The sequence below is a fragment of the Siniperca chuatsi genome, linkage group LG17, assembly GCF_020085105.1.
Source record: "Siniperca chuatsi isolate FFG_IHB_CAS linkage group LG17, ASM2008510v1, whole genome shotgun sequence".
Lineage (NCBI taxonomy): Eukaryota > Metazoa > Chordata > Actinopteri > Centrarchiformes > Sinipercidae > Siniperca > Siniperca chuatsi.
The window spans coordinates 18,066,870-18,078,087 of record NC_058058.1 but is presented as its reverse complement, the minus strand read 5'-3'; the positions used below and the strand labels follow the sequence as shown (position 1 = coordinate 18,078,087).

General features: G+C 42.6%; 3 protein-coding genes across 4 annotated transcripts in view; all 3 read left to right on the top strand.

Moving 5' to 3' along the window:
- Positions 1-11,218, top strand: part of hoxa9a (homeobox A9a) — a 43,240-nt gene that overhangs the window by 26,481 nt on the left and 5,541 nt on the right. The window lies entirely within an intron of this gene.
- hoxa11a (homeobox A11a) lies at positions 1,039-3,995 on the top strand. Its single transcript, XM_044171099.1, has 2 exons — positions 1,039-1,808; positions 2,624-3,995. The coding sequence occupies exons 1-2, from the start codon at positions 1,154-1,156 to the stop codon at positions 2,854-2,856; spliced, it is 888 nt and encodes a 295-aa protein (XP_044027034.1). The 5' UTR covers positions 1,039-1,153; the 3' UTR covers positions 2,857-3,995.
- Positions 4,974-11,204, top strand: LOC122864053 (homeobox protein Hox-A10). 2 transcript variants are annotated; one of them, XM_044171088.1, is made up of 3 exons: positions 4,974-5,258; positions 8,468-9,475; positions 10,217-11,204. In XM_044171088.1, the coding sequence occupies exons 2-3, from the start codon at positions 8,614-8,616 to the stop codon at positions 10,489-10,491; spliced, it is 1,137 nt and encodes a 378-aa protein (XP_044027023.1). In that variant the 5' UTR covers positions 4,974-5,258; positions 8,468-8,613; the 3' UTR covers positions 10,492-11,204. The 2 variants fall into 2 exon arrangements, with proteins under 2 accessions (XP_044027023.1, XP_044027024.1); XM_044171089.1 differs by lacking the exon at positions 4,974-5,258 and having other exon boundaries at positions 8,488-9,475; positions 10,217-10,499; positions 10,617-11,204.

Sequence of the window (11,218 nt, the reverse complement as noted above, 5' to 3'; positions counted from 1 at the left end):
AATAGTCTAAGTTTATAATTTTAAAGAGGTTGTAACATTTGACTATTGAAGCAGAGTCTCTTAATGACTGTAGGCGACAGACTATCAAATCGCATTTTCCCCAATGAGCCTCCAGTCTTTTCTGATAAGTATATGCCGGTTTCTTCTGTTGTTAATCACAAATACAAAATATTACAATAATAAAATGTATTTATTAATCTAAAATCTGAAACAATTTTAAAATACTTGTTTATTGGTGTAAGGTTTCACAGAACACCAAAAAGTTATTGTCTGGGTTTACCTTAAATTTGTGTTCTGTTCACTATGAATTTTAACACCGTTTCCTGTATTTATTTCGTCAACAAGGCTGTAGCCAGTTGAAACATTAGCCGTTACTTTGAACATGACCCTGATAACCAAATGCCCACTGGGCCAAATGCCATGTTGTAAAACCACCAAATGATGACAAAGACATTTCTAAAAGCAGACTTCAGAGATAAGCTGGTTGTCTCCTTCCTCCAATTCAGGTTCATGTTATCTATGCACAATAATGCTGGTTTAGTTAATGTTATTATCAGGTAGGGCCCGGACAAGTTAGCTTCCAGAAACCTTTTTATTTTTCACGCAGTGTATGCATAACTTCAAAACAAGGAAAACTAGAAATGCTTAAAATACGCACATATTTTTCAGGGCTGAGTGTGGAAAAGGACAGAACATCTGGGAAATTGATAATGATATTTTGGTCAAAGCTTCGATTGACATCCCTCTCTTCCGCCAGCATCAAATTATAGTTTACTCTTCTTAGGAATTCATTTTTAAGCCGACATGGCGATAAACCACCAATGTCAAGCTTTAGGACACACAGCAGTCATGTCTCTTACACTCCTACACACACTCTTTCCTACACACACACACACACACACACACACACACACACATACACACACACACATATACACAGCCTGAAAATCTGTCAATTTCTGCCGCTTGGTCACGTGACCTCCTCCTCCGTGGAGTGGATGGAGATGGCTCTCCACGTCAGCCTACGTCTCCAAATTTCTGCTTAGCGAACCTGCTTCAAAGAGGCAGGAGGCACGGAGCTTCAGAGCCATGTTCAGGGCGGTTATAGAGGAATCAAACCCCAACAAAGAGTTGTAGTAGAGGGTGAACTACGATGATGGATTTTGACGAAAGGGTCCCCGTCGGATCGAACATGTATTTGCCCAGTTGCACGTATTACGTATCGGCGGGGGCTGATTTCTCCGGTCTTCCCTCGTTTTTATCCCAGACCCCGTCCACCCGCCCCATGACATACTCCTACTCCTCTAACCTGCCGCAGGTCCAACCAGTCAGAGAGGTGACGTTCAGGGACTATGCAGCCATTGACGCGTCCGGTAAATGGCCGCACCGGGGGAACTTGCCTCAGTGCTACCCCAGCGCGGAGGACATGGTTCACCGGGACTGTCTGTCGGCGCAAACTGCCGTCGTAGGGGACATGTTCGGTAAAAACAGCCCCGCCGCCGCCGCGTACCACCACCACCACCACCATGCCAGCGCCGGCTCCGCTGCCACCAATTTCTACGGGAACGTGGGCAGAAATGGCGTGCTGCCACAAGCCTTCGACCAGTTTTATGAGACAGCGTACGGGAACGCGTCGGAGAGCTCCTCCACAAATGGCTACTCAGGGGACAAAACCCCGACTAAGCAACCCAGCTCTGCGCCGGAGGACGCACCGTCATGCCGGGATACCGAAGCGAAGGAGCAACGGGATGAGACGAGCAGCCCGGAGTTATCTTCCGGCAACAATGAGGAGAAATCCAGCAGCAGCAGTACGTATTAAAGTCAGCGCCTTGGTTATGAGAGAAAGTTTGCAATCTTGCGCGCTGCTGTTAAAATTTTTATATGCTGTTTTATAAGCATATAAGGTTTATAGAGGGCCTGTAGACCCCCCCACCCCCCAACAAAACTTTGTTATAAACTGCAGGATCACGTGTTTGGAATTGAAATTGGCCGTGAAAGACACCAGGCCGGTGATTTTTCTTTAACACTCCCTGACGTTTCCAAAAGCACCCAGATATGAAGGTGAATTCCTAATACAGACCTGCGTTAATTCCATGTATTATAACGTGCCTGTTTCACGGTTTCTTAGCGTTAAAAGAGCACATGCACGAGGGTGGTGCCTCTGGTTAAAGGTTTAGCACACATGAGCTCTTGTGTTAAAGCTATCATGGACTCTGTGTTCCTATTCGTACTACATTTCCCCCTTTTTGTTATATAAACCAATATTTTCATATAAACTGTCTAATGCAGCACAGTCTCAGTTTCCTGTAGCTGTTATTAATTATTGCTCATATTTGAAAGTGAGCTTGTTGTTTTCCTTTGCTAGAAAAGGTCAAAGCCCAAGTGCATTGTCCAGCCAGCCCATGGTTTGGTAATCTTTCCAGTGAAATATAATATCACTACATATGAGACTTGAAATGTTGAAAAGGGAAATATGTTATTAATGCTTTATGTAGAGGAAATCCGCTCATGCGTAATTTGGCAACGTCGAAGGCGTATAAATCTTTTTGTAACATAGTCATGGCTAATTTGAAATGTTTATATTTTCTGTGACCGGTGTACTCTTTCTTTTTGTGCCTTCCAGATGGACAGAGGACCCGCAAGAAAAGGTGTCCTTATTCCAAATATCAGATCAGAGAACTTGAAAGAGAATTCTTTTTCAGTGTGTACATTAACAAGGAGAAACGCATGCAACTGTCTCGGATGCTCAACCTCACCGACCGACAAGTGAAGATTTGGTTTCAGAACCGCCGCATGAAGGAGAAGAAACTGAACAGAGATAGATTACAATATTATACGTCTAACCCTCTGCTTTAGGGGTCAAACACAGCACCGTCACAGCCTTCAAAGTCCTCTGCTGTGGGACTGACTGCGTTTACAGACTGGCTCTCCGGCTGTGACTCTCCCAGTGTACATTGTGTACCACAATGGCCGCGACAGCAGCAGCAACACTGCTCAATGGTTAATTTCAAGTTCGAGGACAACAGTACCCTGTGATCTGAATGAACTAACGATTGAGCATGAATTAAGACAGTCTGTGGACTTTGATTTCGCTCTTAAAACTCTGTTTTGGGAAAAATGTAGAAACGGATATTTGTCCTCGCGAAGACTGTGCTTGCGAAGGCCCATGTTAATATTATTGTGACTCACAGACGCCTTGTTTATTTTCCTTTCACACGGGCAAAAAATAGCAGTCACTAATTGACTGACCCAGTGTATTTTGTAATCAAAAGATGTATTTTAGCCTACTTGTTTTTCTGTTTTTAAAATCAGAAAAGTGGTGGATTTAGGATCATGACGACTTTAATAACTGAATCTATATTGGTGTGACCAAATAATGAGTCCGAACGGATGAGAATGTGATGTGTTTGTTTTGTGTGCTTATTTATTTTGTAGCCACTCGTTTACTATCTCCTTTTCATGCCACGGGTAACCAAGTCAAAGTCCATTATTACAGGCAGGCTATTGGGATTCCGTGTTCAGTCTGGGCTGACCTCAAAACGAGCTTTTGTCGTCTTTCCTGTAGCCTGCAGAATGAGGGCTGTACGTATTTATATTTTGCGTATCTTTCAATACCTTAATCCATGTTGTCCCTTTTTGATTTTTGGAGACTATCAGTCTAGTATTGATAATGCAGGCCAAACCAGAGAGATAAGCTTATCTACTGGATCCGTGTGGAGTTGCACTGAGGTACACGCCCAACATATTCACACAGGTATATATGCAGCGGGCCTCTTCGGTCTCATATTGATACGCATAACAGAATATTTTTCTCATGACTCGTGATCCTTTGGTACTTGCAGTCTAAAGATAAAAAGCAACATTTTCAAATGTGCTGTCAGGGCAAGGCTGGTCAGGGTCATCGCAGTGAATCAATTGCTTGGTATGCCCAAACTATTGTGTATTATACTATATTTCCAAATAAAAAAACAAATGAAAAGATTATTGAAGAAAAAGTATTTCTGCGTGGTCATTGTTCCCCCCACCTTTTCTTTTTTTTTAAATGTAGATTTGTAACACATTTGCTGAATAAAAATACGCACATTTTACGCACGCAAAATCAACCTATTTACACCCACGCTTGCAGTAGAATTATTACAAATTGGGTGCCTTGGTATGTAGCAAACAATTAAAAAAACACCGCACTGCACAACATGTGCCGCAAACCTGAGGGCATGCATATTATGAACCGTCCAACCTAATAGACACACACGTATACTACCTGATGCAAATTAAGCCTGTTTTTATGTTTAGTAACAAATTAAATAACGAAGCTGTCGGTTCTTGTTAAATTTTATCAAATAATCTTAAATCTTTAATTATGGTCTTCGATAGATCAAATCTAGATAGATATAAACTAAAAAGTAATGTCATTCTTGTGCTCTCAAATTGTTTGTACTGTAGTGTTTTGCAATTATTTTGAGCTATATAAGATATTTTACAACTGTTGCATTCCATGTGTTACTGAACCACTGTGGATAGCTCATAGGTTCGCCTTTATCGATCAACATTATTGTTGCCAAACATTCAGCATTTCACCATGCACACTATGTTTTACATTCGTTTCTGACTGTCTCTTTCTGAAGTGTTTGTGTGTGTGCAAGCAAGCTGTCATTTCGCTGATTGGCTTTGGAAACACTGTTCCAACAGCAGTCTCCTTTGGCGAGGGTCGCCATATTTGCTGTTGTTATCACTGTGTTTATGGGAGCTAGCCGCAGCGCATTGGCGTTCATATATGACAGTCAAAAGGGCCATAAACGCGGGGAGAGAGGCTGAAGTTTATGGTTGCCTCTCTCTGCCATAGTCCAGCCTTGCCTTGCGCATCCTTTACTGCGCGCTGGAATTCCGTCCCTAATTACGGGACATCCTCCCTGTTGCCGCAGCAACGCGGCCATAAAAGCTGTCTGAGAGTCTGGGGCATTTGTACAATTGGAGTGCAGTGCAATAAACCGTCTGAGACCCAAGGTTATTAACTGTGTTACCAAGGAGGCGAGAGCAACGACAGGGAGAGGACTGCTAGGAGAAGCCTCTGCTTGCATGCTGCATCGACTTCATTTGAGAGGCTTTTCCCCCTCGTGTGGTTTATCCACCTCGAATCAGTTTAGTGGCAACGGCTGCACTCAGGACTAGACGCTTCCTCTACCACCGGGCGGCGCTGTTGGGACCAATGTCACGGCCGTGGATCTTTTCGTCTGCAAGCTCACCTCGAATGCACACAGGTAAAAAGTAGTTGTCAACACAGCCTGGAGCTGGAATAGTTTGCTCTGTTACAAGAACAAACCTTCTGTATGTTCAGCCCTTAAGATTCTTCTCTTGCATGCGAGGCCTGCTAGTTTGGGTTAGGAGCCGCTTTGAGTTTACTTTCCACATTTCTCTCTGGTGCTCACTGGGCCGTGCGGTAGAGAAAGTCTTCCTGGGGGCCCTAATAAGGCAACACATGTGTGCCAAGCCTTCATGCTGCATGTGCTATTCATTTTGCTGAGCTTGTGCTTTTTAATGGTTGAAGTATAGCATGGCCGGCTTGTACCTGGAGAGATCTGCAACCCCGTCCAGTCTAACCACAAATGTTTTGGATTTGGGGAAAGTCTGCTTTAATTATTAAGAAATGGATACAGTTAGTATCTTAATGATATAGCAGTAAGCAGTGGGTGCTGGATACAAAACAAATGATTTCATTTTTCAGATGGTTCTCGTGCTAATGCAGCTCATCTTAAATCACAGCAGCTGGCTTGTATGCTCATTCTTCTTCCTCTTCAAAGAATCCGCTAACAACATTTGACGTCCTTCCAAATCACATTATTCTCTGTACGTGCCAAGTGTATAAAAGCCGTTATTAGAAGAGTCGATCTGATGGTGATAGGGCAGCAATCGCGTCTCCCCTTCCTTCCTGTCATAGACACGGAGCTGCACTATCAGGCTATCAGTGTTAGTCCAAGTGGCGAGTGGCCATTCTGGACCTTAATGCGTGTGAACCGAGTCTCTTTCTCCTTTGTCTCTCCTGAAAAATAAATGCTTCCGCTGGATGTAATAAAACGCCGCATTATTGTCCATAACTGCACTCGGGACGAACATGATACGACTCAAACGGCCTCTTCGGCCACGATTATATGGGCCGGATCAAAGCCAGTGGTCAGAGTAAACTGTTTTGAGGATATAATAGCCGGGCAGCTGTGAAAATGAAGATTTAATAGCTACAATTAATAACTGTAACACAAAGATATCGATAGGCCCCTATGCCAGTACAGCACCACGAGGTGTGCAGGCCAAAACAATTTAATACTGGGCACACATAATGAATTGATGTATTTAGTTTCCTTACTGGCTCATATGTCCTATAAGGAACAGGCCGCTGTGGGGAAGAGTACACAGGCTTTGGACCTAGTGCTGTTAGTGTGTCTGTATTTAGTAGGTTAACGTTGTATAGAATTATTTGATGTATTTTGGGGAATTTACTAAACAAGCTCAAATGCTCTGCGCACGGCCTTCGTCTTTAAAACTCTCGCACTGCAGAAAAAGCTCTTTATTTTATATATTTCTATAATACGTCATTTTGCTTTTGAAATGGATAATTGTATTATATTCATCTACACAAATAACCTTCAACCAACTTCCAGTCATTTAAGTCATTTGAAATATGTGCGTTATGAGCAGGAGGGAGTGACAAATGTCCACCGTCGACGCGCAAAAATCTAAGCCAGTGTACATAAATGAGCTGTCAATGACAGAGCGTTTGAAAACCTAAATGGGCTCAATTTATGAATTTCTCCCAAATTTCCTCATTTCAGTACAACAGGCTGCAAACAAACCCGGGGGGCTAGCGGCCACCTGGGCCTGGTAATGGCAAAGCTGGCCGAGATTAACTTCAACCTGGAGAGAGCAATAGAGTGCACATGGCCAAGGACACTGCGAGATGGAAGGAGAGTTTTATTGTGGCCCTTATTGCCCCAAATTGGACCGACAGGATGACTTGTATGTGCAACCTTTATGTCTGCTTTGCTGTGGCACATTGTGCATGTTCCCTCACAGCGCCGTGACCAATATGTTGGCAATTTAACAAGTTCGAATTTTTGATGTGTGTGTGTGTATATAAGAAAGACAGATCAATACTGCGGTCCAAAACTGTGTTCTTAGCCTTTGAACGAAAGTACATGCAGGTTTAACCTTATTTTGTGTTGTGCGTAATGACTAGTCGGGTATAGATGAACTCATTTCCATATCCTAAATTAGTGATTTGTATTATTAATACAAATCCAAATATCCAATAGATATATGAAAAAGTATTTTCATGTTTTTAATGTGAAATGTAAAATGATATGCGCCTAAGTTTTATGTATCAAGAGAAAACCAATGCCTCATCCAGGCTCTAATAAAGGAAGTTACTGTATATCCTGTTTCATATGATCATTTTTTTAAATAAATGTAATGTTTTAAGGGTGCAGTAATTTGTCAAATATTAAGCCACTTATTTGTTGTATAAAGGCTTTTTTTTTCGTTACTGTAACTTAAATTGCTTTTAATTGCTGATGACAGGGAATTTGTTCACCGTTGTTTACGCACGGGCATAGCTTTAATGTTGATGTTTTACATAAGTCAATAGTAGCCCTACATCTTAAGTTAAAAGGGCTTTTATTTGATGTAATACAGTAATTTTAGGAGTACACCAAAACAGTTAAACGATGTAAACTTGATATTAACTACTTCAGAGACATTCCTGTGGAAAAATTAATAAACGAAATTTTTTTAGAAAAAAAGTAGTATGTTTGATATTATTCACTCTATCTCCAGGCAACATTAGTTGTAACACCCTTTGCTTTTAGTGCGGAAGAGTTCAGTCTTGAGGTTAAAGGATGTACCATATAAAACGGCTTCTTGCCAAGTCATTTCGCCAAAGGCAAATTCTCCCTACAGTTAAAAACATTTTATTACCACTAAATCCCATGGCTGTGTTATTGTATGTCTTTGTTGGTGGGTTTCTGCAGCCCTATACCTTAAAACTTGATTTTCCACCTTAAGGCCATATCTCCTTAATGTAAACTAGTATTTTAGTGTGTTTTGTCATGAAAAGGGGTTGGATTTATCTAGTTATTTTCCCTTCCACCACTCACGTAAACTATGTATCAATTTTAGAGGTTTGTGGTTTTATAAATCTGATGCTTCTTCTGTTGCACTTATTGTTGAGCTTTGTGGTAACATTTGATTTGCATATAGGAGAGGGGCAATCAGTGCTTCAGACATCATTTGGTTTGTACAGTTGAAGTGATTTAAAAGCTCGTTTAAATTCATTAATGCAATGCTGCGTTTTTATAAATATGTATTTTTAAACTTTGTATCGTGTCGGACCTCGCCCCTTCTACGGGGTAATGGTGGTGCATTAAGGCGAGGTGAGGGAACACACTGATTGCTGTGCTGTTTCCTTTCTCTGCCTCAGCTCCATGATGGATATCGCTCCGGTTGCTACGTAGCCGCGGAGTGGGAGGGACTGCCCAACTTCCAGCATTTCCATTGGTTTTACAGCCCGCACGGCAGAGAAGGGGGGGGTGCCTCTAATCATATCCAGCATGTTTTGCACAAGAAATGTCAGCCAGAAAGGGCTATCTTCTCCCTTCGCCAAAATACACTACAATAATGTCATGTTCGGACACCCCGTCAGGAAATGCGTTTTTAGTGGATTCTCTGATCAGTGGCCGCACCGAGAGCGGTGGAGGTCACTACACGGGGAGCGCGGTGTGCGTGCCCCATAGTACCGCTGCAGAAGTACCTTATGGACTACACAACTATGGATACTTCCCAGGTATGGGTAAGCGGAGCGAGGTGGGTGCCCAAAACATGGTTTCTGCCTCAGGCGCGTACATGTCCAGCATGGAGATGTGGATGGACGCGCAGAGGTCATGTCGAATGGACCAAGAGCACCCGGTGGGTCCCCAGGTCGCGCCCTGCTCGTTCCCGCAGAACATTAAGGAAGAGAGCACCTACTGCCTGTATGAGCAGCCGAAGTGCCCTAAAGCGTCCACCGCTGAAGATCTTACATATTCGAGGTTAACAACAGCCGGCCTCGGCTCGAGTTCTTGTACAGCTACCGATGGCGCCGGCGGGGGCTCAGTGCCTGTGCCGGGCTACTTCCGCTTGTCTCAGACGCACGCACATTCTCATAAACTTTACAACACCAACGGCCCCCAGCCGAACCCTTCCCATTCTCATTTTGGCCTACACCCCACTGCTCCTGCTCGCTTCCACACGCCACCAACCTCGACTTCTGCTCCAACCACGGCGCAGGAAGGGAGGAACACCGAGGAGCCAGTGTCCTCGGGAAACGCAGTCCTGCAGCCTCACGCTGCACCGGGGACCGAGGAGGCACGCGAGTCTTCGGATGCAGAAGCCTCCTCAGCTGACGAGACAGAAGAGCACGACAAAGAGAGACCAGCAACGTCCACTAAAGGTAATCACAGTTCAGGTGCGGTCCTGCACTGTTGTTTTGTTTACATGCAGCGAAGGTAGAGTGAGGCTTTTTAATGGCACCTGTCAAGTTCTATGTTACGTTCAGACTGCCGTGACTAGTCAAGACGCGAGTACGGGAACATTTTATTTACAAATCGTCTCTAATAACACACGTTTGTATGGTATAAATGCATTAAAATGAGATATATATGCATGAATACGTCCGGAAAGACTATGCGTAAAATAAAAAAATGAGTCAAGGAGTAATAGGGAAAAGCAAGATTTGGTTTAATTAAACATTCCTAGAGTGAACTGGGGAATTATGGAATTAAGGAATTATTTTCAAAGACATACATACAATATAATACATTTTAAATACCTATAGCCTTAGCCGGTATTTCTTTTGAGCGCTGCGTAAAAATACTGTTAAATAGGGTTATGTATTAGTGCAGGCCTATAGATTTTTCTGTGCCATGATGTCTTTATATTCTTTCACTCTTTTGACACAAAACAATGTTACTGTTTGACTGAACTATTGGTGCTAATTATTATATGCATTATGTAATGTTTTCTAACTATTACTGGCGTTTCATTCCAAATATTGAGTCTAACAAAGAAGCCATACTTTAACACACACACACACACACACACACACACACACACACACACACACACACACACACACACACCACAGTCCCTCATGTTGCAGTGCGTAAAAACATGTATCTGCCATTTTCTTTAGGAGACAAAAAAAGTGAAAACACGGCCAACTGGCTGACAGCAAAAAGCGGCCGGAAGAAACGCTGTCCATACACCAAGCACCAGACACTGGAGCTGGAGAAGGAGTTCCTCTTCAACATGTACCTGACCCGAGAGCGCCGCCTAGAGATCAGTAAAAGCGTCCACCTGACGGACAGACAAGTTAAAATCTGGTTCCAGAACCGCCGGATGAAACTGAAGAAAATGACACGGGAAAATAGGATCCGGGAGCTCACCTCCAACTACGGATTTTCATGATGAACGAGGTGATCACATTGAAATAGAAGAAAATTTGGTGAAATCAATGACACCCACCCTTCCTCGCAACGTTCTCCACATAATGACTCATTTCACTGTGGGGTTCAACTTTCTTTTATTTCCAGACAGGATTAAAGTCAAAGCATCGTCCTCTGTGAGCTACTGAGAAGAGAAAAGAAAAAGAGGGAAAAATAAATGGGTTGTATTTGATTGTTTTCTGATGTCGTGTTTTTGTATTGTCGACCTGTTTCTGTCACTGTCTTGTGGTTGGATGGTGTCAGTGGAGTTAAATTAACGCAAACATATTGTGCCCGGGATGGTGGTTTAAAATGTCCACTCCCCTCCACCGCTGGCAAATAATCTTTTTCTAAATTTAATCAAACAAATAAGAATTTATCTCATTTTAATTGGGATTGCATGGTATTCAGTTTTCCTAAAAAAAAAATTTTTTAGCAACTTTTAACCACTCTGGAATATAATGTCCACGTATCATCAAGGGCAGAATAATTCACCTATGACCATCTGATGTAGTCTACCATGATATAGGCCTATTCTATGTATGAGCTAAATGTATAAATTGAATCTTTATTCACATTGAGGACGTTTACACGAAAACGGCGTGCAGATTGAAGGAGGAATGTTTTTATTGTATATTTCTCTGTACATATGACATTGTGTTTTTTGTGTAATGCTTAATAAATTATCAGCTCGCATTGGGGAATAGCAG

Bases quoted from the DNA above. Each gene is read 5' to 3' on its own strand.
- hoxa11a (XM_044171099.1), top strand. From the start codon at position 1,154: ATGATGGATTTTGACGAAAGGGTCCCCGTCGGATCGAACATGTATTTG. The intron at 1,809-2,623 runs GTACGTATTAAA...TGTGCCTTCCAG, and splicing joins GGAGAAATCCAGCAGCAGCA to ATGGACAGAGGACCCGCAAG.
- LOC122864053 (XM_044171088.1), top strand. From the start codon at position 8,614: ATGTCAGCCAGAAAGGGCTATCTTCTCCCTTCGCCAAAATACACTACA. The intron at 9,476-10,216 runs GTAATCACAGTT...CATTTTCTTTAG, and splicing joins ACCAGCAACGTCCACTAAAG to GAGACAAAAAAAGTGAAAAC.